Source organism: Halichondria panicea, chromosome 4, assembly GCF_963675165.1.
Source record: "Halichondria panicea chromosome 4, odHalPani1.1, whole genome shotgun sequence".
Classification (NCBI taxonomy): Eukaryota; Metazoa; Porifera; class Demospongiae; order Suberitida; family Halichondriidae; genus Halichondria; species Halichondria panicea.
Window position 1 is genome coordinate 7,040,935 of NC_087380.1, and position 26,382 is coordinate 7,067,316.

At 43.7% G+C, this 26,382-nt stretch overlaps 7 protein-coding genes across 7 annotated transcripts in view; 5 read left to right on the top strand and 2 right to left on the bottom strand.

The window, feature by feature from the left end:
• Nucleotides 1-133: 133 nt before the first annotated feature.
• Nucleotides 134-877, top strand: LOC135335614 (iron-sulfur cluster assembly 1 homolog, mitochondrial-like). The gene is made up of 3 exons (XM_064531170.1): nucleotides 134-322; nucleotides 389-442; nucleotides 553-877. The coding sequence occupies exons 1-3, from the start codon at nucleotides 209-211 to the stop codon at nucleotides 805-807; spliced, it is 423 nt and encodes a 140-aa protein (XP_064387240.1). The 5' UTR covers nucleotides 134-208; the 3' UTR covers nucleotides 808-877.
• Nucleotides 872-12,243, bottom strand: LOC135335613 (leucine-rich repeat serine/threonine-protein kinase 2-like). The gene is made up of 15 exons (XM_064531169.1): nucleotides 11,927-12,243; nucleotides 11,684-11,782; nucleotides 11,137-11,271; nucleotides 10,445-10,606; nucleotides 9,555-10,277; nucleotides 8,685-9,200; nucleotides 7,634-7,753; nucleotides 7,202-7,372; nucleotides 5,268-6,956; nucleotides 4,606-4,881; nucleotides 4,048-4,192; nucleotides 3,677-3,762; nucleotides 2,643-3,437; nucleotides 1,906-2,177; nucleotides 872-1,379 (listed from the first exon to the last, which is right to left on the bottom strand). Exons 1-15 carry the CDS (start codon nucleotides 12,068-12,070, stop codon nucleotides 1,079-1,081), a joined length of 5,634 nt encoding a protein of 1,877 aa, XP_064387239.1. The 5' UTR covers nucleotides 12,071-12,243; the 3' UTR covers nucleotides 872-1,078.
• Nucleotides 12,244-12,256: 13 nt separating this feature from the next.
• LOC135335226 (uncharacterized) lies at nucleotides 12,257-17,996 on the top strand. Its single transcript, XM_064530646.1, has 6 exons — nucleotides 12,257-12,609; nucleotides 13,071-13,907; nucleotides 14,364-15,040; nucleotides 15,350-15,596; nucleotides 16,147-16,983; nucleotides 17,276-17,996. Exons 1-6 carry the CDS (start codon nucleotides 12,367-12,369, stop codon nucleotides 17,942-17,944), a joined length of 3,510 nt encoding a protein of 1,169 aa, XP_064386716.1. The 5' UTR covers nucleotides 12,257-12,366; the 3' UTR covers nucleotides 17,945-17,996.
• A 48-nt stretch (nucleotides 17,997-18,044) lies between these two features.
• LOC135335620 (transmembrane protein 104 homolog) lies at nucleotides 18,045-20,301 on the top strand. Its single transcript, XM_064531176.1, has 3 exons — nucleotides 18,045-18,400; nucleotides 18,512-19,309; nucleotides 19,543-20,301. Exons 1-3 carry the CDS (start codon nucleotides 18,176-18,178, stop codon nucleotides 20,182-20,184), a joined length of 1,665 nt encoding a protein of 554 aa, XP_064387246.1. The 5' UTR covers nucleotides 18,045-18,175; the 3' UTR covers nucleotides 20,185-20,301.
• Nucleotides 20,302-20,365: 64 nt separating this feature from the next.
• On the top strand, nucleotides 20,366-22,743 carry LOC135335619 (transmembrane protein 104 homolog). Its single transcript, XM_064531174.1, has 3 exons — nucleotides 20,366-20,730; nucleotides 20,865-21,686; nucleotides 22,055-22,743. Exons 1-3 carry the CDS (start codon nucleotides 20,506-20,508, stop codon nucleotides 22,703-22,705), a joined length of 1,698 nt encoding a protein of 565 aa, XP_064387244.1. The 5' UTR covers nucleotides 20,366-20,505; the 3' UTR covers nucleotides 22,706-22,743.
• A 98-nt stretch (nucleotides 22,744-22,841) lies between these two features.
• Nucleotides 22,842-24,234, top strand: LOC135335625 (uncharacterized). Its single transcript, XM_064531183.1, has one exon. The coding sequence runs from the start codon at nucleotides 22,965-22,967 to the stop codon at nucleotides 24,045-24,047; it is 1,083 nt and encodes a 360-aa protein (XP_064387253.1). The 5' UTR covers nucleotides 22,842-22,964; the 3' UTR covers nucleotides 24,048-24,234.
• Nucleotides 24,195-26,382, bottom strand: part of LOC135335627 (glutathione peroxidase-like) — a gene marked incomplete in the record, with an annotated part of 2,873 nt that continues 685 nt past the window's right edge. Inside the window, 3 exon segments of the mRNA XM_064531186.1 lie at nucleotides 24,195-24,667; nucleotides 25,084-25,231; nucleotides 25,481-25,664. Of these exon segments, the coding sequence (XP_064387256.1) occupies nucleotides 24,389-24,667; nucleotides 25,084-25,231; nucleotides 25,481-25,664 (611 nt within the window).

Sequence of the window (26,382 nt, forward strand, 5' to 3'; positions counted from 1 at the left end):
CTTGGAATTGCGGTTCTCTGCAAGTGTCCGTATATCTCTCCATGCACACTTTCCTCCGTAAAACATTATGACGCGTGTCCAACCTCCTCTGCTATAGACGACCTTTCCCCTAGCCTAGATCTTGGTCTGTGGGCGTGGCTCAAACACATCCAAACAGACGTACATACCAGTTTCATCAGGCTGGTCTAAATACTGTACCATAGATTCTATGGTTTTACTTGGTCTATGGTCTAGTCTAGCTATGGCCCAGGCTGTGAGGGCTACTGTCAGAGCCGTTAAAACCAGCCGAAAGTTTGTCCCCAGGAAGGCTGCTATTGTCTTGGTGAGTGAGTACGAGTGAACATACAAAAACCTTTCATTTGAATATTATCTCTACTTGTACTTGTAGACACCAGCGGCATCTAATAAAGTGAAAGAAATGCTCTCAGAAAACAGTGATGCTGTAAGTGTAGATACCTTAGTTATAGTAATTAGGCTTATAGAATCAATATTTTTGTATGAAACATTCCGTTTATGTCCCCCCCCCCCCCCCACCTGTACCCGCCTCTACAGCTGGCTCTAAGAGTGGGCGTTCGTACCAGAGGCTGCAACGGACTCTCCTACACGCTAGAGTACACCAAACAAAAGGAAAAGTTTGACGAAGAAGTGAATCAAGATGGAGCCCGGCTGTTCGTCGATGCTAAGGCTCAGTTGACTCTGCTAGGCACAGAAATGGACTATGTACAGTCCAAACTAGCTAGCGAGTTTATTTTCAACAATCCTAACGTGACTGGTACATGCGGCTGTGGGGAAAGCTTCAATGTATGATCATTATTATGTACGTATGTCATTAATTTGCTTCCGCTTATATTTATGATCATCAATTTGTTCATTTTTAGTCTTGCAATCAAGCTGTTGCATCATGCAGCCGCTACATGTACATGTATTAATTTGTGATCAAATAAAAATGTGTGTTCGACATATACATAATTATCATATCTAATATTATACAACATAATAAATAAATGCAAGTGAAAAATAATCTCGAAAGAAAACCATATGAAAATGAGTGATAAAAACAATAATTCAAGAAACTCAATCAATTAACATCAGCGTCTATATAGTCTGTCCATACAGTGAAGAGGCCGGATATCTCATCGTCCTCCTCCGTAGCCAGGCCTATAGTACCCTTGGCAAATGTCACCACCTGTTTCCCGTACAGACAGAGGGCGTGTGTGATGTGTTGCTCCCGGCGATGGACGAGGATAACGTCGGCAGTGAGGGGATCGAATGAGAGCAGGTGGCCACCATTAGTGCTCACCCACACTACGTTGTGACCACGCACTATGTCTGTGACACAAGCCTTCGAGGCTGACACTCCAGAGCGACCTAAGATGGCACTGCAGAGGAGAGGGAGGGGGGGAAGGATAAGTTACAATATAGCACTTGTGGGGGGGGTGTATGGTGAATAATTCATATGCTGTAATAGATTAGTTACTGGAGTTTGTGTCCAGTTGTGTATACGACCAGGCCTTTAAAAAAAGAGCTACAAAATACGTGTACATGCATTTTTCAATTTTAAGTGCTAAAAGTTAGCTGCTCATTTTTGAAAAATCATCAAATTATATACATGTAGCTGAAACATCTTTTCTTGACCGAAAGGCAAATCTGTATTCTAAACGAATCCTTAGATGTACAAACACTGAGTGCATTTTAAGGGTTGGAACTCATAAAAATGCACGTCAACACTGCCAAACCACTCAAAGACAGCATGTGCAATGTGTGCAAACATTGGTCAGTACAGACTAGCACACACACACACACACACACATACACACACCCCACACACCACCCACCCCCCCACACACACACACACACACCCCACACACCACTCAACCCCCCCCCCACACACACACACACACTCACTGAACATCGAGGGTCTCCTGGGACTGAGCTTTGAATGCATCGCAGATCACAATCTGACTGCGTTCCTGAAGCCCTACCCATAGGTAGTCGAGGCAACCTGTCACTACGGCAATCCTTGTATTCTCGTCTTGGGTGACTGGTTTGTAGAACTTCATTAAATACTCTTTGTGGTCTAGTCCGATGAGGTAACGACCACACCCACACCACACACTGTTCTTGTGATGCGTACCGCAGTAGATGGCCGTTTTTAAGGGGTCAGGGTTCGTCATGACCTGTAGGAGCGTATTTAATTTATTTACGGTCTACAACAACATTACTAATGAATGTACATGGTAATACAATCCAGGGTCATGACAAGCTGACATAATTGCCACAGTACTGCAAGCAGCTCTTTCCTGGCAGGATAATATTGATTTAAACATGTACTGCATGCACATAATTCACACGTAAATAAAACTATGGTTGTCTTGAAGCAAGTACAAGAAGCTAAGTACTCAAAATAATGAGAGCTAGACTGATGGACACAGTTTTGTGAGCTGGCCCAGGTTACTCTTTAATCATTTTTTTCAATTCAGTTCCGAGTCTGAGCTTTTCATTGTGAAAAAGTCACAAATCATCAGGACTAATAAAAAATAACCCTGCAAACAAGATGTATAATTATCGTAAAAACTAAGGCTGTGTAGTTAGCTGACTGGGCAGCCCTAGTTTTTATATAATATACATGTAATTTCCATCACCTGTGTAACGAATGGCTCTGACTCCAGGATGTGTCCCACCCTCTCCGCTATCTGTGGGGGGTCTCTAAACACGGCAACACGCCCACCACTCATGCCCACAATGAGTCGAAACCCCTCCCCCTTTGGGCTCTTTTGCGGGAACATACACAGTGCCTGTCCGTGTAGGGGTTTTGGTGAAATGTGTCCTGCTTGCAATTGGGGTAATTGGAGGGAAAAGACGAGATTACTGACCGACGAAGCGAAAAATACCTCTTTCCCGACTACCGTCATACAACTAATAAGTTCCTCCGTGTAGGGTGTGGCCATACGTTCAATCTCCCACGACTCTGTTGGCAAAATCATGACCTTACTCGAGTCTTCTTGTACAGCCACGATGGTGTTTGTCTGGGCACTGTAGCCAGCGTGTAGCACCGGGCTCATTATGTAGAAGTTAGCCTGAGGCTTCCCCCCTGGGCAGACTAGGAGGCGACTACACACACCTTGTGCAGAGGGCCTCTCCTGCGGGTTGATTGAGAGACAGTCGACCATCAGCTGTTGCATACAGACAGAGTGACAAGAGTTGATGAGGTCAGTACGAGCTGCGGGGTGGTGGCCGTCTTTTAGAAGGTGCTTGAATTTCGACGTGGAGGTTGGAGGGCTGTTTTCCGTCATGGCCTCGGCAAGTGCAGCACTGATCTGTGGTATGTGGAGGTTGCTAAGACGATGAAGTTGCTCTCTCTTGTTGGCCAGGCCGGCAAATAACTTGCGTCCAGTCACGACACAATGGAGTACCAGAGCAAAGGAGAATATGTCCACCTGGAGGGAGGCGGGGATCATGGGATATTGCGGGGGGAATGGCAAGCAGCATAGTGTTGTCAATGTGGCTATGTTTGTTTTAGGGGTGAGTGGGAGGTACTACTTAATATTGTTAAAATCTGTAGCTGCTCTTAAAGAGAGGATTTAGGTATCACATGTTACAGTTGTATTTAGATCAAAGTACATGACTATACGTACGTACGCTAACTATAGTTGTATGTATTATAATGCCTGGTCACCTTTTCATCGTAGCTTCCTGTGTTGTGACTGCGGAAGAGCTCAGGTGCCATGTACTCCTCCGTCCCCTTGTGTCTCCGGAGACCACCTGTACGTACCAACCATGCAGATGACACACAACTCGCTACGTATTTTGTCAGAGACTGCAATAATCATTATAGATGTCTTAAAAAGCTATCACACATGCTCACAGTAACACATAGTTACTGTACACCTAGTAGATGTACACCTACATACTTTCAAAATGAAGGGGACCTACGTTTACCGGATTAATTGGTATTCATTAGAAAGCTCTCAACAAAGTAAATCCAATGGTACTATTATTAAACCTGAATTGTCTTCACCCCCCCCCCCCCCCACAACCCCCCATTACCTGGAGTGTAGAACTGTGAGACCCCATAGTCTGCTAGTTTAGCATCCACTCTCTCTGGTCCCAGACTCCAGATGAGAACGTTGCCAGGCTTGATGTCTCTGTGAACCACATACACTGAGTGAAGGTAGCGGATTCCATCAGCAACCTACATGGATGGTAACAGCAGAGACTTCAATTAGTACATGTACATAGGAACAATCATAAAGTGGCAAAATGAATATGTAAATAGTGATGAAAATGTGGATGTTGTAATTCCAATTCTGGTCCAATTGTCAATACACAAGGATTGATGAAGAGCGCATGTATACACACATACTAGGATTAGATTACATGTATCTACAGTGTACATATACGTATTAACTTGAAATGCATTACTCAACAAGGTAATTACTGTAACAGCATAGAACAAAGCCGCCCACACACACACATGAGCTTAAATTGTCCCACTAAATCCTTTCCCGGCTCAACTTTCCTCTATTTTAACGCATTTTTCTCTTTCTTTTAAGTTATTAAAAATCTGCCTGGGAACAAGACTAGTCCTACCACAGCACACTGCACCTGAAAGAGTAGTCTGTGAGCCACACCACTGTCCATTCCCTGAGGGCACAAGGTCAGGTGGTCCTTGAGGGAGCCCTGAGGGGCCAACTTGAGGACCATACACAGTGGCCTCAGACACACTCCCACTAGTGAGACCACTCGTGGGTGGTTGAGATTGCTCATGATCGTCAGCTCTTCACGAAGGTCTTTGTAGCGATGTAAGAGCACTTGGTTGTTGTAGCGTTTGCGGAATACTTTGATAGCCACGTCCTCACCTTTGTAGGAGCCTTGGAACACCTGCAGTGAAGATCAGCAGCGTGTGTGTGTGTGGGGGTGGGTGGGGTGGGTGTGTGCAAATGTTGTAACTCCTAGATTGCAATGCACACAACTTTGCTGCTACATTGTATAATACCGCATGTTATTTCCTAATTAAGCTTCAGAAAACCACAAAATCAGCAATCATCGTAATACTATGTACATGTAAATGAAACTCTAATTTCTATGCAGTCTCTGACATTTAGAATACACACGCAGTTGTACACGCATAGTGATACTAGACTAAGTACACAAACCATTGTACCTAAACAAAGGGGCTGACAAATTGTTTACTCGCTGCAATTACTTACTATACGTACATGTACACGATGCAACAGTAGTTACATATTAGGCAAACATTGACTCACTTTCCCAAAGCCTCCACCTCCCAACTTGCTAGAGTCAGCCTCAGAAAAATCCAACTTTCTGGCATTCAGTAGAAATTTGTCCTTGAAATCCACGAGCAGCACATGTGGTGAGAGCATTTGTAGAGATATTCGTTCCTGGCACTTTGGACAGAGAACGGTGGACGCGAGTATCGACTGCTGTACGGTAGTCTCCAGTGGAAACAGAGCCACTCGGTTGTCCAATATCGCTATAAAGGGGAGGTCTTCATTGTGGGGGGTATCTTGAGGGGGCGGGGAGTTAGTTAGCGAGAAATCAGAGCCTCCGAACGTTCGAGGCTGGCCAGTCGTGACACTAGCTCGTCTCGTGTACTCGGCTTTCTCGGAAAACTCGTTTAGCGTGAGTGTCTGCGATACTTCGAGTACTGAAGTGGCAAATCGGGGCCCAGTTTGGAAGTTTGGCCAGAAATCCTTCAAGCACGACGGGCACGGGCTATAGGACACAAAATGGAGGCCAGCATAGCTCTCCTCCACAAGGGCTCCAACACACGAGCTCAAGAAAGACAAAGTTTTCACCCTCGGTACTAGGTCGCCCTCGATCACTATGGAGATGGCACTATCACACAGTTCCAACCAAAACCTTGTACCACAAGGAAACTCAGTGTAGAGCCCGTTCTGCCAAAACGTGTAGTTGGAGAAGTTGTCTGAATGACTTAAACAGCTGCTAGAGCCCGCAACACTCGGACTCCTGGCTCGATTTTGAAGTAGGGGTTGAGAAAGGTTGACTAATTTTGCCGTTAGTGATCGGTGTCTTGAGTTTGGACGAGGGGTGCCGGCTACGTTGGTTGCCGATAGCGACCAAAGTTGCGATCTCAGAGTGCTCTCGTTGCTAACGGAGTCATCTTGTGTCATGTAACCATGGTGATCGACGTGATAGGCATGACTAAGCCGGAGCATGCTCGACGACCCAGATTGCATCGAAGCGAAACGTGGTGACAAAGATCCGGCCATTGATTCAATCTCTTCTTGAAAGTGACCCGCTGCAACTGACAAAAGTTGACCCGACAATTGCCGAATGTAGAGCAAAATCCGTGACAAAAGTTGCGGGAACAAAGCGGGAGGAATGTAGTCCAACTGTATGTATTGGCAGACTTGATTGTCATGACAACTGAAATTATACTCAGGGTACTCCTCGGAGGGTGTAGATGGTAACAGGGTCGGAAAGAGATACGTTTTTTTCTCGAAATCGAGGCTGACAATAATGTCCAAAGATTCCATCATGGAGAGAAAACTCGAGTATAGATGACCTGGTACTTTAGCACGTTTAAAGATGGATGGGAGCTCTTCACTGGAGATGGTTGGCTGTATGGAGCCTCCATTCCTTCGAGTCACGGCTTGTACGACTGAGGCGAGCGTATCAAACAGCCACTGAGGGTCGAGACAGTATAGATCACTAATACCCGGAGTTGAGGACTTGTAGTGAACAATTACACCGGCCTCGTGGAGAAAATGGCAAGCAAGTGAAAATTCTTCGTCGTCCTGCTCGATATCATTCGGACTGTGGAGTGTGAGTGAACGCACGTAACTGACAAATTCTTCGTGGCGTAGCACAGGTGTTTGACCCCCCTCGCGACGTAGGGAGCGGACTTTGACCTCTATCAGACTCTGTAGCTCTTGGTACGAGCGAGGTAGCATCTCCTCTAGCATAGGGACCTATATAGAGAGGGTAGCCATGGTAATGGTATTGATTGATTGTGTTATACTCTCACAATAATAATTATAGGCTTTGTCACAAAACTTGTATTTAAGCACACGACAAAAAGATATTTTGGAGAGCTATTGCATCAATTAGCGGAATTGGGCAATCTAAATAGGCTCTCAAAGATAGCTACCCAAACGGTGGAAAATATATTTCGCAAAAAGCTACAGACCTTGTTAAAATGTAGTGTCTAACTCACTCTTGCATGTCTTAGCTTCATGTTGAGGGAGATGTTGTACACGTCGCCCATGAGGAGGTCTACATCATCCTTGTTCCTACAGTCCATAACCACAGACTGCATGATGGGAGGGAGGCCAAGTCGAGAGGTGTGGGAGGTGTGGGACAGCCGAGAGATCTCTCCAAACAACTCCTGTGTGGGTGGGGTGGGGGTGGGGGGAGGGACATACATGTACATGTAAGTAACGCTTTTTATATTATAATTATACTAATGACCTAGCTATAACATAAAACAACTCCTGTGTGGGTACGTACATGGAAGTATCACTGTTTACACTAAAACACTATATAACAAACGTGGTCTGTACACCTCTATTATCGACGGCCAACAATTATCAATAAAAATTCCATGTTTCTGACTAAGAAGCCCTAGACTCTAGCCCCTCCCCCTCACCTCCTCCCACTTCAGGATGGTGTTGGCGCTGATCCCGGGACGTCGGTCAATGTGAGTGGCCACCAGCACCACTGGGGAGTCAGGGGCACACGCCTGGATTGTCCGTAGCCATGGAAACACCTGGAGGCAACAATAGACAGCAAGAAGAATCACACACAATTCTTTTAGTCCATCTTGTAGCTCTATGTGCTGCACACTATCCTAACTCATGGGCCGTCAAAGTTACCTCTCAAAAACACAAAGGCTATAAATAAATCTTTCTTTCAAAAATGGAAGATTTGGGTCCGAAAGCAATCATTAGTCTAAACACGTACACCTGATATGAGGATGCATAATAAGTAAGTCCAATTGTACAGTATGTTCATGCACAGTATTTACAACATCAACAATAAAAAGCGTATCTGAGGGTGTTGAGTGTTCCTTATGCACCACTGGTTTCCATATACATGTAAGGAACGCTCAACCCTCAACGCTTTTTGTAAAGATTCTGCAAAACCCTGTACAGAACATGTAATTGGGGCCAACTTGCCCTTCACTTCAGCCACTTCTGATTCTACAACATTTCAAAACCTAAAAAGGGCAAGTTGGGTCGTCGCCCGGTTTCCGTGAAACTTCGTTTCACGGAAACCAGGCGACGCCCCAACTTGATTATGTACTTGAGAAGGAGTATAATGTATTCAAAATTTAGGGAAATTACTAACTGATTTGTAAAGAAATAAAGAAAAGTCCCCCAAGAGGGAATCGAACCCACACCTTATCTTATCATGTGATCTACTAAGCCACCGCTCTAACCACTAAGCCACACCTATATATCAATGTTTGTAACGATTTGATACATACATTCGGTTTATTTACAATGTAGGTTTTTTTTTAGGGGGGGGGGCAAGCTCATGCCTGTTCTGTTGAAAAATGGTTCTGTTGGCCCTATTCTTTCTACACGTACATACCTGTGAGTACAAATACTCTTGCCTGGTGCAAGTTTAGGGTTTAGGCTAAAAAACTAACAATCTGGTTTTGCTGTATGGCGTAAGTGCACTTTGCATGTACATACCTGTTTCAATGAGTCCTTGCCCTCTGTGACATTCCATAGACACAAATATACAGTTCGAAACGTCATGAAGCATTTGTGCACTGATCGATAAATCTCATCGCCAGCAAAATCGACGACGTGAAAGGTAACTTTAGGTTGCTCTCTGCGAGTCTTCGTCTTTGGTGGATAGTCAAAGGTAGTCTCTTTCATTCTAGCATCAGTCAATTCTCCTTTCGAACTGCCCTTCAAGAATTGCTTGAATAGACTTGTCTTGCCCGATTCTGGTACGCCCACAAGAACTAGTCGTATATGCCGATAAGGGGTGGAGCCTCGAAGCCGGCAGCGTAGGTAGGCCATGATGACATGCGTTCCCCTCTGCGCCTCGGAGTGTGGAGGGGAGACCAGCTGATCTGTGTCGAGGTGTAGGACACAGAGGGAGCGACAGTGAGCTAGGTACGGAGTAAGGGTGGTCACTCGAGGGAGAGCCTTCATCTCGAGGAGGGTCAGGTTGGGCAGGACACACACCCACTCTGGGATCTAGGGGGATTTGGAATGAATTAAATGCATGTACAGTTGTTGTAGAGCTAATTACATGAGTGGGCGTGTTAGCAGTTACATGTACTCGTACTCTATGAATGCTGGCAGCACATTACAACATGTACCATAAATATACTGATCGTGATCGTGCACAAAATTCCACCAATACAATACTGTACGTACGTATGCAGTACAACTTTTGTGTCAGAATAACTCCAAGACAATGTATTATGTAAATTTGTCTATCTCGATCATAGCCAAGCACAATATTCATAATTAGAAGTACATGTACATGTATAATTATATTAGTATAATTTAGTCTTAGTCTATGTATCTATAACATAGCTGGCTAACCTGACTGAGTGTGGGGTTGTGACTGATGCTGACTCTACTCAGCGAGCAGGTGCAGGGGTACAGATTGTAGCCGGTCAGGCGCAGCGTACGCTGGGCAGCTGTTATCAGACTGTGCTGCTCAACTTTCTTTGGAGGATTCTTGTCAATCGTAAAATTCCGATCTTTCTTTCCCTCGAATATCGAAAACGATTCGTCTGTTAGTCGATTGTATGAAACGTCAATCTCTCTAAGTTTTGGACAATTCCATTTGAGAATGCTCGGGAGCTTCTCCAAGCAATTGTGAGAAATGTTTAAACTGCAAAGAGTTGGTTCTTGAAACAATTCAACTGGAAGTGAAAGAAGGAGATTGTTTGATAAATTGATGTGAGTGATGCGTTTGTTCTCGATCCATCCCTTAGGCAACGAAACCAAGGCAACTCCGGACATGACAAAATGTTCATCTTTGGGGCTTTGGTGACAAAATAGTTTGAGTAGATATAAAGATGCATTGGGGTACTTGTCCGCCATTCTGACTATAGTGGACATGGCCATAGTTGTGTCGAGGGTGTAGGCGAAGTTGGCCACCTCTGCCAGTGCACTGAGTTTTGACGATGGTTTCGATGTGATGAGCTCCATACTAAACATAGAGCGAAGTAGCCATGATACAAGGTTGCTCTCCTTCATCGTGCTAATGAGCAGTTTGACCACTTTAAGATGTCCGTCCTGACAAGCCAGCTCAATAAGCTGTGTGTGTGTGGGGGGTGTGGGTGTGTGGGTGGGGGTGGGTGTGTTACAGAATGTACATACGTAGGAGTACATGTACATCACTTTGGAACGGTTATGATTTGTGATAATTATTATTTTCAAAAGTTACTTCTTAACTATAGTCTACACACCACCTCCTCTCTCACCTTTGACCTCTCTCTATCGCCCAGTGAGCTCAGAATGGGTGTGACAATGATAGTGTCAAACACAGTACCCATGAGCACACCGTCCGTCACTCTCACTCTCCACAGCTTGGGAGAGAGGCGACCATGCACCAGTCCATTCACCTGATCAGGGCTCCATGGAAACTGTATGTACGGAGGGGAGGAGGAGGAGTGATAATTAGACATTGTTTGGAAGTGTCTATGGGATTTAGAAGCCCAAAGGCACTGCCAAGCGTAGCAAAGGTACGGCTTCTGTTAATAATAACTTAGTGTCTAAACATAATTATGGTGGTATACCTATTGTCGAGAGTAAATGAATCTACTCCTGATATTACAGTATAGCGGGTAATTTCGTGGGCAAGCTGACCTCAGCAAAAATTGTCCCCAAAAGCGTAGCCGTAACACATGCAATGAAGCAAATCACGAAAATCACCGCTGTTCAAGTTCAACAACAAATTTTTTCCCCACAAAAATTACGCGCTATACAATGTATATATTTATATGTAACTACACCACATAGCAACCACAGATAATCTAATCAGAAATCTCTTGTTGTTAGAAACGACAAATTGGGACAGCAATGCATTTATTCGGAAGCAACTAAGTCGGTGATGATTCAACAGATGACATTGACATCTACAGTACGTGTACATACATGTTATACATGTACGTACGTCTGCTGGTTTATCGGAGTGTGGCTTGAAGGCGTCTTCAAAATGGTTCTCAATGACAGAGATGGTGGGTAGAGGCTCAGTGGAGTAGGCTTCGTGAATTATGTCCACACAAGACTGAGCCAGTACAATGCTCTCCTGCCGTGGGAACAGGTAAGGTATATAGTAAACACTGCATCAAACAATACCTTTACACGTGGGCATTGCTTGGAATGCTGTTTAGGGTAACTAGACCTTCTTGACAGTCATACTAATTATTCTGAATGCACAGGTGTACAAGTGTGGGCGTATACCGAATCTTTTAAAATCCTATAATATTATTATTATTGCCGATAATAATTATGAACTTACAGTGAAAGCATATTTGGACATATTTACCAACAGTGGAATTACTGAGCATAGCTTTGCAGTCATTAACTGAAGCTGGTATACAAAGCGAACTATTCAAAGCTCTCAAAACTATGCATTCAATAAGAGGGCCATTGCATAAACACGGCTTTGTTCATTTAAGATAGTAAAATAACAAATAGCTCTAGGTAACTAGGGGTACCTGGGTGTCAGGGCGATACATGACCACAAATGAGGTATGCCGATAGACATCTGGTTTGGAGTTACGTATGGACGCCAGCACACTATTAGAGCACTCTTGCTGTGTGTGTGTGGTGTGGGTGTGTGTGTGAGGGGGAGTGGGTGGGTAAGCAAGTGTGGGTGTGGCTGAGCAGGAGAGGGTATGCGTTAGGCCTTGGGCTGACATGACATAACAGATCACACAGTGCAGGCAGGAGGAGCTCACCTGTATTCTCACATGAACATCAGCAATCTCAGAAAGAACTCTAGAATGGGACGATTCAAACCATTGCTTCTTGAGGGTCGTCTTTCCTGACCTCTCACTACCAAACAGGTGAACTGTGAGGAATGGACGAGGAGGAGCTTCCATGACTGACCAATCTAGATCTGTGGGATGTGGTAATAACAAGCTGTACTATACTAGAGCTAGCTAGCTAGCTGTAGTTGCTATCTTCCTTGCTTGGTATGTCTTGTTATCTCAATGCTTGGGAGTGGGTGTGTCTGCTAAGAAAGTATACATAGTAGACAAGGCCGATGTTTGCTAATGCAAACTGGAGACCACGCCCTTTCTTCCCACAATGCAGCTAGCAGGAAACAGATAGCTAGCGTGTGAAAGCTAGCTAGCTGAAGCTTAACCGCGCTTAGAGAGGATTCATAGAGCTCGAGATGGGGCTCGAGAAGATTAAGGAGCTCTGGAGCAACTATAACAAGCCAACTGGCCCCAAGACAATCCACATCTTCTGTGGATTCTTCTTCATTGTCAACTTCTGTCTGGGCACTGGATTTCTGGGCATTCCTTATTCTTTCTACTACAGTGGCTATGTGGCTGCCATCCCCACACTGCTGGTCATCTCATGTGTCAGCTGGATCAATGCCACCTACATTGTCGAGTGCATGTCAAGAGCTCAGGTATGTTAGTACATGGCTAGTCTATGTACGTGCATGTAGGGGAGTCAGATCATGAGGCTTATACAGCACCGGATGTGGAATTTTTGTTACTTTTCCTTTGCTAATCCGAATCCCTCCCTTCCATAATGACATCCGGTGCTGTATATGCCACTTGTCTGGGGAGTCTACTGTACGTACGTGTACTGTACTTGTATGTAGGGGGGTGGTCTAATGTACGTGTATGTAGGGGGGTGGTCTACTGTACGTGTATCTAGAGGGTCGGGTGGGTTGATGGATGGTATGCATTTAGTTTCGTTCCGTAACCATGTCCTCACACTAATACACTAACTTCTCTTGTTGTCTGGGCATTGTCCTATTGTCCAGTGTGTGTGTGCATGTGTTGGTGAGCATAAGGTTGGCATCTGTTATAAACAAATCAATACTGTTGTTTCAACCATCTCACCATGTACGCACACACACAGGCTTTGGAAACTCACCAAAAGTTTTCATCAAACACGAGTGATTCTGAGAGTGAACTAGACGATAAAAGCTCATCAAAAGCTCCTCTTTGCCAAACAACAACCACTCACCCCAACTTTGAAATCACGGTAAAACGAAAGTTTGAACAGACGGAGATGTGTGATATTTTCTTCAACAAATGGGTCAAGTACTTCTACCTGGCTGTATTAGCCGTCTATACTTTCCTAGCGATGTGGACTTTCTGCACTGTGGCCGGATCTGCCTGGGCTATTAATATCCCGTTCAACACGAGCACAATCAAACAATGTGTCGAGGATGACTTCCTACACACTGTGATTCCAGCAGCCCCCTGTCTCAATGCCTACTACGTGAGTCTAGCTATATTCGGCCTTCTTGCTACTCTTTTGTCTCTACTGGATCTGAGCGAGCAGGCTCTTGTGCAAATGTTTCTTGGTCTGTTGCGCTTCATCACGGTCGGTGCAATTGTCATTTACTGCATCGTCAAGTTGGCTGAAGGTGGTAGCAAATGTTTGGAGGCGAGTGCTGTCAATCAGAGTGACTTTTTACATCACAGAAATGTAACACTGGCTCCCTCTATGAGCCAATTTGTGTTGAAATTTGATGCTTTTGGGTGGTTGACTGCCATCCCTGTGTTTACCTATGCGTTCATTCTGCACTCTGGAATACCTTCGCTCACACACCCTATTCGACAAAAGAAATATCTTCGTTGGTTGCTACTGGCAATGTTTGTGACAGCTGGTATCTCCTATTTTAGTCTGGGGATTGTAGTCCCTCTGTGGTTCAAGTCTGACATTCAGGAGACCTGCACTCTTAACTGGGTGAGTGAGTGTGCGTGTGTGTGTATCAGCATTATACTGTGTAGCTATCCATAGCAACCCTCTAAAGGTGGGAAATAAGTGTTAGCTGTAATTTAAGCAATTGTGGCTTGCATATTATGGTCATATTTTTCTTGGAACATAATGATCTTGTATAAATTCTTGTACTAATGGAACTACAAGTGTTTAATAGGCCGCTTCAAAAAATTATAAAAATGTAGCACTCTCTTGACTACGTGCTACATGTGAATACACTACATGTACATGTGTGTCATTAGCGCATTGTTTCCTAGTGTTCTTTGTTGCCTATTACGATGCTTCCTTGTTTGTGGTGCACACATGCTGAACATAAATTGTCTTTTAATGGACTTCGCTTCCTATAGCTTCCCTATACTTTTGCGAAGACTCGATCACAACACACACACACACACACACACACACACACACACACACACACAGGGTGAGCTGACCAAACCTCCTGCCTCAATCCAGCTACGATTTCTCTCCTATTACATCATTCTGTTCCCTTCTTTGGATGTCTTGTCAGCATTCCCTCTCTGTGTCCACACTGTTGTCAACAACCTCTATATCATCATCACTGGCAAGGACACCTCCAAAAGACCAACCCATCGTTTCGCTAAACACGATTGGCTACTTCGCCTCATCATGAGACTGATTGCAGCTGTTCTTCCAGTACTGGCAGCTTTTGGCGTAGCCAATTTGATCTATGTGCTGAAATACGCTGGATTGTTTGGTTTTATTGTCTGCTTTGGATTTCCAACTGCTCTACAGCTGCGCTCCATTTATGTGTGCAAGAAGAGGTTTGCTCACATTCTTGTCAGTGTTGGTGGCGGCGAGGATAAAGCCAGTCAAGAGAAAGGTGGAGAATTGAGCGGAGTTCTCTCGAGTAATGAAAAGGCTCCCCTGATGTCTATTCTGGAGCTGGACGGGAAGGACGAGCGTGCATTGTACATGACTCCCTATTCAAGCAAACTGTTTAGTCATCCCATTACTGTTGTGATCGTGGGGCTGCTAGGAGCGCTGATCTTTGTGCTCACATTTGTTAGCTTATTTGTTCACCCCAAGACTGAGGTGTGTTATAGCGATATTTCTGATCCCAGGCTTTTCGATGAATTGTAATTATTCAGTCATTCCATCAATTCAGTGTGTTTATTTTGTGCATTCAATTTTATAAAGTATCATTGTTTTTGTCTGATATACATTTTAGAGAACGTAATTGTTCGATTCACATACAATACTTACATGGAACAAATTGCACAGAAGAAATTTAATGGCCGAGTGCATTTATATTGGACACTTGGTTGGCCTCATGTTTGACCGCGGCTAATTCGCGTCCAATTAGTTACCTGTATTATGGTGGGTGTGTCTACAGTTCAAGGGGGCGTGGCCAGTACATCGATAGAAGTGTGCTAGCTGAATAATTAACTAGACTGTAAGATGGGATCTGGACAAGGGAAGAGTCGAGACGAAGAACCAGATGCCCCCAAGACTGTGCATATAGGCTTGGGATTTTTTTTCATTGTCAACTTCTGTCTAGGCACTGGATTTCTGGGCATTCCTTATTCTTTCTACTACAGTGGCTATGTAGCTGCCATCCCCTCACTGCTGGTCATCTCATTTGTCAGCTGGGTCAATGCCACCTACATTGTGGAGTGCATGGCAAGAGCTCAGGTATGTTAGTACACGGGTAGTTAGTCTACTGTACGTGTACGTATTAATAGGCACAGCGCAGGCGTTTAATAGGTGGGTGGATTGTAGTTGGGCGGAGCCCGACCGTCCCTGACGGGAGGTCGGGTTTCAAGCCTATGTCAGGATGTCTTGCTGGATGTGATAGCTATGAATAAGCTATGAATATTATTATTCTGAAGTGGGTGTTAACCAATTTTACTATGATTTTACCTTGCTTGCGGTTGCAACCCGACGTGACACTGACCACATTAGAAATGCTGCAATCTGATTGGGCTGCAACTTTAGTTGCAGCAAAGACAAATCCCAGATAAGCTTGAAACCCTACCTCCCGACAGGGACGGTCCAACTAGGTGGATTGGTGATTGTATTTATACTAAAAGCTATACTGTAAGGTCGTGGTACACTCCTGAATAGGATAATTATGATAAGTAAGTAAATTGTGTGCTGGTCTCGATCAATGAACGTATTGAACTAATCTCCCACCCACCCCCCCCACACACACACACCCACACACACACACACATACACGCAGGCACTGGAAACCCTCGAAGTATCGAATCAAATTAATTATGATTCCAAAATTGTATCAGAAGGAAAAAGTTTATCTTCACCTCCGAGAGACATTGACAATTCTATCAAGCACCCAAAGTTTGAGATTACAATTTACAGAAAATTCGAGCAAGTTGAAATGTGTGAGATGTTTTACGGCAAATGGATGAAATACGTCTATCTTGTTATTTTCACGATCTATTCGTTCCTTGCACTGTGGTCTTTCTCGACCGTGGGTGGGTCAGCCTGGGCTAGTAACATCCCCTTCAATACTAGCACCATACAGCAGTGTGGAGAGACCGACTTCCAACATGATGCCCTACCCTCAAAGTTTGAGTGTCAAAATGCTTATCATCTCTCACTGTCTATATTTGGTGTGATTGTTATTCTACTCTCGCTCTTGGATCTCAAGGAGCAAGCTATCGTGCAGATGATTTTGGGTCTACTTAGATTCGTCACTGTGGGTGCAATCATACTTTACTGTCTGGTTAATCTTATCCAATATAAATTCAGCAACAAGTGTCTGGTGGATGCTATACCGAGTGTCAATGAGACCCCTTTGTTAACGAATGCCTCGCATATATCTTCGGTTAGAATCTTTGATGGTTTTGGCTGGTTGTCTGCTATACCTGTGTTCACCTACGCCTTCATTCTTCATCAAGGGATACCATCTCTGACTCATCCCATTCGACAAAAGCAGTACATGCGTTGGTTGATAATTGCCATGTTTCTGACAGCTGGTGTCTGCTACTTTAGTCTGGGCATCATTGTGTCTCTGTGGTTTAATGCAGATGTCCAGGAAACCTGTACTCTTAACTGGGTGAGTTATGTGTCCATTGTCTGTTTTTAGCATTTGTGGTCATACTGTACACACATGCATTGTAATACTTCACTCTTAATCTTGGCGTTAATCTTTATGATGCAATAAACACCTGTGATACAATCACCTTATATCCACTACTAGAGGAGGTCCAACACAAGTACCTCGATTAGGCTAAAATTGAGTCACATGATTTTGCACGTGACCAAATCTAATCGAGGTACTCGTTGTACCTCCTCTGATCCACCACACACATCACACACACACACACACACACACACACACACCACAGGGAGAGTTTACGGGGCCATCTTCATCGATCCAGCTACGAATCCTCTCCTATTACATCGTTCTCTTTCCCTCTCTGGATGTCCTGTCAGCATATCCTCTGCTCGTACATACAATTGTGGTCAACGTCTACATGATTATTACCGGGAGTGACACATCCAAAAAACCAGCTCACAGATTTGCTAAATACGATCGACTACTTCGTCTCAGTTTGCGATTCTTTGCTGCTTTAATTCCAATTTTGGTAGCTTTTGGTGTTGCTAACTTAATCATTGTACTTAAATTCGCTGGACTGTTTGGTTTCGCTATTTGCTTTGGATTTCCGACTGCTCTACAGCTTCGCTCCATCTATGTATGCAAAAATAGGTTTGCAGCTTCCCTTGTAGATATGATTGGCAATGAAAGCCCTGCTGCTATGAGAAAGAAGCAGTCTCATGAGGAGACCACTCCGTTGCTATCGATTCAACAGCATCAGCTGCAGGACCCCAGGGCACTGTACATGACTCCATATTCTAGCAAACTGTTTAGTCATCCCATAGCTGTGTGTGTGATCGGTGTGTTGGGAGTCGTGGTATTTATTCTTACTTTTATCAGTCTATTTGTGCCTCAGCATACCGAAGTCTGTTATGCAGGACTAGAAGAAAGACTGTTCGACGATCGATTATTGACATAAATTATTGTGACATAATTTTGTGACTGAAATTATAATTATATTCATGAACCTATGTTTGTCCAACTTTTTTCTATTGTAACGCTAGAAAAAAAGGGGGAGGGGTGAATGTGAATATAAACATCCTAGCAAAAATTCAGTAATTAATGCAGTCTAAGCTAGCTAGCCATATATGTATATTTAAAAAGAGCTACAAACTTTCTCTATGATATAGCTAGCTAGCTGTACACAAGAATGGCTCTCCCCTGGAACAGAAACAAGTCTGAAGGCCCCAAGACAATGCACATAGTTTTGGGTTTCTTCTATGTTGTCAACTTTTGCCTTGGAGTTGGATTTCTGGGCATTCCTTATTCTTTCTACTACAGTGGCTATGTAGCTGCCATTCCCACACTGCTGATCATTATGGTGGTCAGCTGGATCAATGCAAACTACATTGTCGAGTGCATGGCAAGAGCTCAGGTGTTATTTTATTGCAGTAGACTATAGCTATTAATTAAGCATGAAATATTTATATCAATATTATTAATTATAACGGTATACACATGCACACACACGTACACATGCACACAGGCATTGGAAACTCATAGAATATCCGAAACAGTCAATAAATATTCTGAGAGTCAGTTGCTAAAGGACCACAGTGACATGCACCCGAAATTTGAGATTTCTCACAGAAAATTTGAGCAAGTCGAAATGTGTGAAATATTCTACGGCAAATGGGCTAAGTACTTGTACCTCATAATCGTAACAGTCTACTCGTTCCTTGCACTATGGCCTGCCAGCACTGTTGCAGGATCAGCCTGGGCCAGTAACTTACCGTTCAACTTCAGTACCATAATGCAGTGCGAAGAGAACGATTTCCAACATAATATCCTACCACCTGAACCTTGTCTCAACTCGTATTATGTCAGCCTTACGATATTTGGCTTTATTGTTATTCTACTCTCACTCTTAGATCTCAAGGAGCAAGCTATTGTGCAGATGACTCTTGGTCTACTTAGATTCATCACAATCGCTGCAATTGTCATTTACTGTATTGTCAATATCGCTGAAATTGGGAACAAATGTCTGGTGGAGGACAGACTTCCAAGTTTCAATGAGACCTACTTCATAGCAAACGCCACTCATCCCCCTCCTCTTAGACTGTTTGATTTCTTTGGTTGGATGACTTCCATTCCCGTGTTCACGTACGCTATCATTCTCCACTCTGGAATACCCTCCCTAACCCACCCTATTCGACAAAAGCAGTACATTCACTGGTTGGTAATGGCCATGTTTTCAACCGTTGGATTCTGCTACTTTGTGCTGGGCATTATTGTATCTCTATGGTTCAGTGCAGATATTCAAGAAACCTGTACTCTCAACTGGGTGAGTCATGTTGAGTCATACCAGGAGTGCATGAATTCATGCTGATTTCTGATTGTATGGGGTGCAAAATCGGATCTGATACATTGTAGTTCTGCCTCTTTATAAGGCCACTAAACAATCTTCCGTCTAGTGCTTCCGTCTAGTGCTTACTTCACTTACTTAGGAATCTTTGTGGTTTACGTGGCTTCACTTGCACAATTTATACTGCCTCCCCCCCACACACATGCACACAGGGTGAGCTGACCAAACCTCCTGCCTCTCTGCCGCTACAAATCCTCTCCTATTACATCATTCTCTTCCCCTCTCTGGATGTGGTCTCGGCTTACCCTCTTGGTGTGCACGTGATCGTGAACAATGTCTACGTCATCATAACTGGTCAAGATACATCAGAGAAACCAAATCATCGATTTGCAAAATACGATCTCCTACTCCGTCTTTCTCTGAGATTGGTTGGAGCTACTGTTCCTGTGCTCACAGCTTTTGGCATCGCTAACTTGATCACTGTGCTCAATTTTGCTGGACTTTTTGGTTTCACTATTTGCTTTGGATTCCCGACTGCTCTGCAGCTTCGCTCCATCTATGTGTGCAAGAAGAGGTTTGCTCACACACTGAACAAGAGTCCAGTTGCTGCCATCAAGGGACTGCAATCTGTCCAAGAGACTACTCCATTGATACCAGCTCAAGAGGTTCGAGGGAATGATCAATCTCTGTACATGACTCCCTACTCTAACAGACTCTTCAGTCACCCAATAGCAGCTTGGATGGTCGGAGCTGTGGGATTCGTGTTGTTCTCCCTGACATTTGCCAGTTTGTTCCTTCATCCAAAAAATGAAGTTTGTGACCCTGATAGACTGTTTGATAAATATGAATTTTAGTTTACTTCCAAGTTTTAACCATGCAAAAGAATGCTAATTTTTTTTTTACCTCAATGCTGTATTTACCGTATGTATGCTGCTATTACATCATCGTTTTATGGTTCCTATTCTTCACGATTATTACCGATTATTACTGTAGGGGATTATGGGCTATGGGGGGGGGGCGTGACCACCTGAGCAATCAAAGACAAAAGCAATTAGGTAGATAGCTAGCTAAGCTAAGCTAGCTTGCTTTACTATAATATAGTTATACTGTACGTTCCTGCGGTGCCCTAAATAATTATATAGACAGACCAGCTAGCTAACTGCTAAAAATCAAAGATGGCTCTCCCCTGGGGGAAGAGTAAATCAGATGGCCCCAAGACTGTGCACATAGCCCTGGGATTCTTCTACATTATCAATTTTGTTGTTGGAACTGGATTTCTGGGCATTCCTTATTCTTTCTACTACAGTGGCTATGTAGCTGCCATCCCCACACTGCTGGTCATTATGGTAGCAACTGGGATCAATGCAAACTATCTACTGGAGTGTATGGCAAGAGCTCAGGTCCGTTATATAGCTAGTACCCGTAGCTATCGTAAATATAGGAGGCTGTTTTCGTTTAGCGATTTATTGAGCTGCAATTGCCTGTGCCTTTGGTATCCACATCCACACATACATCCACACGCACACACACACAGGCAGTGGAAGCACACAAAGAATCTATAAAAGCCAGTATAAATTCTGAGAATCCTCAAGACAAGGAGAACTATGTTCAAAATGATGATATCAAGCACCCAAAGTTTGAGATTACAATACATCGAAAGTTTGAGCAAGTCGAAATGTGTGAAATATTCTACAGCAAATGGGTAAAGTACTTATACCTCATTGTCCTAACCATCTACTCGTTCCTCGCACTGTGGTCATCCTGCACTGTTGCAGGATCAGCCTGGGCCATTAACTTGCCGTTTAATTTCAGCACTATACAGAAGTGTAATGAGAGCGATTTCCAACGTACTCTCCTACCCCCAGAGCCTTGTCTCAACTCATACTTTGTCAGTCTCTCTATATTTGGTGTGATTGTTATTCTACTCTCGCTCTTGGATCTCAAAGAGCAAGCTATCGTGCAAGTGGTTTTGGGTCTACTTCGATTCGTCACTGTAGGTGCAATTGTCATCTATAGCATAGTGAAGATATCTGAATCCGGTAACAAGTGTCTGTTGGAAGGATTGCCTAACTTCAACGAGACTCCGTATCCAGCGTACGTAACAAATGCGACTCACTCACCTCTGATTGAAAAATTCAACTTTCTTGGCTGGATTTCGGCTATTCCTGTCCTGACGTATGCATTCATTTTTCATGGAGGCCTACCTTCAATGACTCATCCCATCAAGCAAAAGAAATACCTGCACTGGTTGTTGCTGGCAATATTTGCGGCTACTGGGGTTTGCTATTTCAGCATTGGCATCTTTCTACCCCTCTGGTTCAGAGTCGAGATACAAGAGACATGCACTCTAAATTGGGCAAGTGAGCAGCCATTTAATAGTTAATGGGATGGCCTTTCATTCCTCAAATTTGATTATGTTTTCTCTCCCACAACACACACAAACATACTTTCGAAATATCTTGTATGAATTCTTGTACTAATGTAAGCTAAGTGTTTAATAGGCCACTTCTAACACACACTTAACTTATTAACTCATTGTTTCCTAGTGTTGCTTTGCCTATTAGAATGCTTGCTTGTTTGCAGTGTACACACAAAATTGGTTGAACATGTGCAAATTGTCTGTTAATGGACTTTGGTTCTGCAACTGAATACCACGTCTATGATCACAACACACACACACACACACACACACACACACACACACACACACACACACACACACAGGGTGAGCTGACCCAACCTCCTGCCTCTCTGCCGCTACGAATCCTCTCCTATTACATCATTCTCTTCCCCTCTCTGGATGTGGTCTCGGCTTACCCTCTTGGTGTGCACGTGATCGTGAACAATGTCTACGTTATCATAACTGGTCAAGATACATCAGAAAAACCAAATCATCGATTTTCAAAATACGATCTCTTACTTCGTCTTGCTCTGAGATTTTTTTCAGCGCTCCTCCCAGTTTTAATTGCCTCTGGCGTGGCCAATCTAATATACGTTCTTAACTATGCTGGACTGTTTGGTTTCGCTATTTGCTTTGGATTTCCAACTGCTCTGCAGCTTCGCTCCATCTATGTGTGCAAAAAGAGATTTGCTCATACACTGAAAAAGCATGACAAGAGTCAAGTTGCTGCCATCAAGGGATTGCACTCTGTCCAAGAGACTACTCCATTGATACCAGCTCAAGAGGTTCGAGGGAGTGATCAATCGCTGTACATGACTCCCTACTCCAACAGACTCTTCAGTCACCCAATAGCAGCTTGGATGGTCGGAGCTATGGGATTCGTGTTGTTCTGCCTGACATTTGCCAGTTTGTTCACTAGTGTGTTTTACCCCCAGAGGGTAGAATCTTGTTATTCAGGACTTGATGAATTTTAGTAGGTTTTTATTGATTTTTTATTTTTTATTTTTTATTGTATGTATTTGCAACATAATTATGGTAACCTCGATTACAGGCCGCTTTCAATTGAGAGAGGGGCTGGGATCGAGGCTGAATAGAAGACGACTGAAGGTTCTTACTGACACACCCTCAATACAGGATGTCAACAAACAATTACTTTTACCCACAATCATGTGAAAGGAATTTAGCACCTTGAGCCTCCTAAAATAGACCGCTATAATATAAACAGAGCTAGAGATGGATTTATGGAGGCTATTCCTCGGTTTGTCTGGAGCTGTGCTAGTTTACCTGTCCCTTTACAAGATACGATCACTGTACAGGTTCTTCAGAGAGTACTATGTCCTGTGGAATATAGCCATTGGGGCTAGAGGAGATCGGAGAAATATAAATACACCAGCAAGGCTGCATGCCTATTTCTGTGACACGAAACTACTTGATGAAGTATCCGTGAACCAGATCTACTCATTTCTCAAAGAGATGATTGACTCGGACGTGAGCGTGGAACAATTTCACAAAGTGTTGCTGTCCTACAACTACGTAGTTCTTTGTCGAGAGCGTATCGACGGCTCACTCAGAGGAGCTGAGTTGCTAGGAGTCGATCGGAAAGAGCAAGAAGGGAGAAAGTTCACTCTGATTCGTTGCGGATTAGCGTTTCTTCAGCGTGACTACCAGGGAGGTTCGTTACTCTACTTTGCTATGGTGTACCTTGTCCTTAAAGAAATGCTCCTTCATCCGCGCACTCCCTTGTATCTTATATTAAAGGCCTTCAGCTACAAGAGCTACCTTGTCATGAACAGCGTCGTAAAGGATTTTTACCCTAGATACGATAAGAAAACACCTGAATTCGAGCAGCAATTGATTGATAATTTTGCAAAGGAAGTTTCCATGAAAGGGGACGTGTATGATCCTGAACGATGTGTTATCGAAAGAACTCTCTCAAATATAAAAGATTTTGTTGCCCCCATGACAGAAAGACAGCTTGAAAATCCTCACATCAAGTTTTTCCAAGAAACAAACCCGGGATGGCCGCAAGGACATCAATTGATCACACTGGGTAAAGTAACTTGGAAGGATTTGCTCACTTTTATCTTTATCAAGGCCCCAGCTAAAGCAAATTTTCGTCACCCTAAAAGAAATGCAAAAACAATGAGACGCCGTTTACAAAGAGGATTGTCATTTCAATCTGAGGATGCACAGAGATACGTTTTACACAATTCCGAAAGTTTATTGAAAATAGCCGAGGCTGTAAAGAAGGACACAGAAGACAGGAGACCTGATTACTCGAGACAAGCTTCTTTTAAAATACACATGCCATTGTGATGCATGCATGTGTACTTATAACTGTGTTTTAGGTTTCTGAATGCTTATTATGTTTCCTCAGTCAGTCACATGTGCTGCATTTTTAGAGGCAATCTCTATAGCTGTACTTCTATAGCTGTACTATAGAACATGTTAGTAACCGTGTCATTAAAAATTTAACCAATAATAATAATGTTGTGGATGAAAAGTGCTCACAAATAATGAAACAAAAGAACTGTCAAAACAAAACATCAGACAATTTCAAGCCACAAATGTGGTTTAATGAAACATCTTCATGGAAAGCAGTCCATTGATCAAAAATAATAAAGCACAAAGTTAGTACCTGTGTAAAGAGTGAAGATCTAGCTAGCTATAGTGCTGGACAGTGCCATTATATCAGATACTAGGTCCAGAGGAGACGTACTGGGCAAGTACCGCTTCACCGGCACTCCATTCACGTCACAGAGAAATTTCTCATAGTTCCACTTAATAAACGATCCCAAACTTCCCTTCACACGAGATTTTAGAAACTTGTACAGAGGATGTGCCCCACTCCCATTGACATCGATTTTCCCAAAGATGTCGAACTCCACCCCGTAGCCAGCTGCATACGCTTTGATCTCCTCTGCAGTCCCCGGCTCCTGCATAGTGTGAGAAACATGTGATAGCCATAATGACAATTAACTGTAGCAAATTTGCACCACTCAGCACATACCCCTCCAAACCATACAACCACTAGTAGACAGCTAGTTCGTGGTGGTGGTGGTCGGTAGTAACCACCTCTAGACAAAATGCCGATATAGCTAATCACATGTTAGGATTGAAAATAGCCACTTGACAATTCTGGGCAGATCCTTGTTTAGACTGTAATCACAACTTCCCCTACACGTACACGTTTTAATTGCATTATTCTACAGATAATTATCGTATAAAGTATACAGCCTGGACTTGAGGAGTATAATTATACACCCACTACACACTGCACACTATTATATACTCGTACATACACCCACTGCACACTACACACTATTATATACTCGTACATACACCCACTCACCTGGTGCGCAAACTGGTTGCACGGGAAGGCCAGGATCCTGAGACCACGAGACTCAGCGTACTGTCGATGCAGCTCCACCAGCTGGGTGTAGTTCTTCTGGGCCAGACCTCATTTAGACGCCACGTTCACAATCAATGTCACGTGACCTCTGTAGTGATATACACACAGATCACATGACGTTAATTGAATTATATGCACACGCCACATAAATCATGTGCATGCACCTATCGTCAATGCATGGTCTACTGTACGCTGCAAAAGAAAGTTTAAAATAGCTTTGGGAATATTCATTGCATGCATGTACATACATCTATAGAGCTGACATCTCGACCATAATTATAATGACCATTACTGACAGCATCAGCGTTCTTTATACTAGCGTGGGGACCTACAGTACCTGTATTTGTCTAATGAGATCTGATCTCCGTCGATGGTCTTGGCTTCAAACTCAAAGATGGACGTCGCGTTCTTCACCATATCGTCCAGTTCATTGGCAGCTGGCAGTACTTCGAGGCCCATCCCACTCAGAGTCTGTAACCATGTCAGCTGTGTCTCACTGCTGTCCGCTGATAGGCACACCACTAGAGGGAATGGGGGGGGGGGATAAACACGTGATGATTATAAATAGATTTACCTTAATTGATTGTGTACACATGATTAGCCTTAACTGGGAGTTTTTATAGATTTCAACCGGAAAGCTTTCATGCGCATGATCTGTACAATCCAAACTCTTTTAATTAATAATAATAATTATTATTGTGGAACGTCTGATACAGAACACGCCAAATAAGGGACACTTAGATACTTCTCTATAAAGGACAGTGCTTATCTGGACACTCAAAGAAAGCTAGAGGTTGGAGTGACTCAATCACATCTTTCCTTGTTCTAATCCTCAAGTTATGGACCTTCAAATAAAGCTACCAAAGTGCTTCAAGTCTATAGGCTGCAATAGGTTAGAGGGAACTCACATCTCTCTTTGTTCTTCTTGAAGAAGTGTAGTATATACCTGCCTGACGCGGAGGAGAGTGGGGACTCGGGCTGCACAGAACACTCACTGATGTTCATACACAGGAGGGGGCCAGCATCCTGTAGGGTAGGGTAGGGGGTAAACTACATGTATCCTGTAGGGTAGGGTAGGGGGGGGGGTAAACTACATGTATCCTGTAGGGTAGGGGGGGGGGGTAAACTACATGTATCCTGTAGGGTAGGGTAGGGGGGTAAACTACATGTATCCTGTAGGGTAGGGTAGGGGGGTAAACTACATGTATCCTGTAGGGTAGGGTAGGGGGGTAAACTACC

Bases quoted from the DNA above. Each gene is read 5' to 3' on its own strand.
- LOC135335619 (XM_064531174.1), top strand. From the start codon at position 20,506: ATGGCTCTCCCCTGGGGGAAGAGTAAATCAGATGGCCCCAAGACTGTG. The intron at 20,731-20,864 runs GTCCGTTATATA...ACACACACACAG, and splicing joins AGTGTATGGCAAGAGCTCAG to GCAGTGGAAGCACACAAAGA. The intron at 21,687-22,054 runs GCAAGTGAGCAG...ACACACACACAG, and splicing joins AGACATGCACTCTAAATTGG to GGTGAGCTGACCCAACCTCC.
- LOC135335226 (XM_064530646.1), top strand. From the start codon at position 12,367: ATGGGGCTCGAGAAGATTAAGGAGCTCTGGAGCAACTATAACAAGCCA. The intron at 13,908-14,363 runs GTGAGTGAGTGT...ACACACACACAG, and splicing joins AGACCTGCACTCTTAACTGG to GGTGAGCTGACCAAACCTCC. The intron at 15,041-15,349 runs GTAATTATTCAG...GCTGAATAATTA, and splicing joins CCCAGGCTTTTCGATGAATT to ACTAGACTGTAAGATGGGAT.
- LOC135335614 (XM_064531170.1), top strand. From the start codon at position 209: ATGGTTTTACTTGGTCTATGGTCTAGTCTAGCTATGGCCCAGGCTGTG. The intron at 323-388 runs GTGAGTGAGTAC...TTGTACTTGTAG, and splicing joins GGAAGGCTGCTATTGTCTTG to ACACCAGCGGCATCTAATAA. The intron at 443-552 runs GTAAGTGTAGAT...CCGCCTCTACAG, and splicing joins TCTCAGAAAACAGTGATGCT to CTGGCTCTAAGAGTGGGCGT.
- LOC135335625 (XM_064531183.1), top strand. From the start codon at position 22,965: ATGGATTTATGGAGGCTATTCCTCGGTTTGTCTGGAGCTGTGCTAGTT.
- LOC135335620 (XM_064531176.1), top strand. From the start codon at position 18,176: ATGGCTCTCCCCTGGAACAGAAACAAGTCTGAAGGCCCCAAGACAATG. The intron at 18,401-18,511 runs GTGTTATTTTAT...ACATGCACACAG, and splicing joins AGTGCATGGCAAGAGCTCAG to GCATTGGAAACTCATAGAAT. The intron at 19,310-19,542 runs GTGAGTCATGTT...ACATGCACACAG, and splicing joins AAACCTGTACTCTCAACTGG to GGTGAGCTGACCAAACCTCC.
- LOC135335613 (XM_064531169.1), bottom strand. From the start codon at position 12,070: ATGGAAGCTCCTCCTCGTCCATTCCTCACAGTTCACCTGTTTGGTAGT. The intron at 9,201-9,554 runs GTTAGCCAGCTA...AAATCCCCCTAG, and splicing joins ACAACCCCACACTCAGTCAG to ATCCCAGAGTGGGTGTGTGT. The intron at 1,380-1,905 runs GTGAGTGTGTGT...TCTCCTCTGCAG, and splicing joins CAGGAGACCCTCGATGTTCA to TGCCATCTTAGGTCGCTCTG.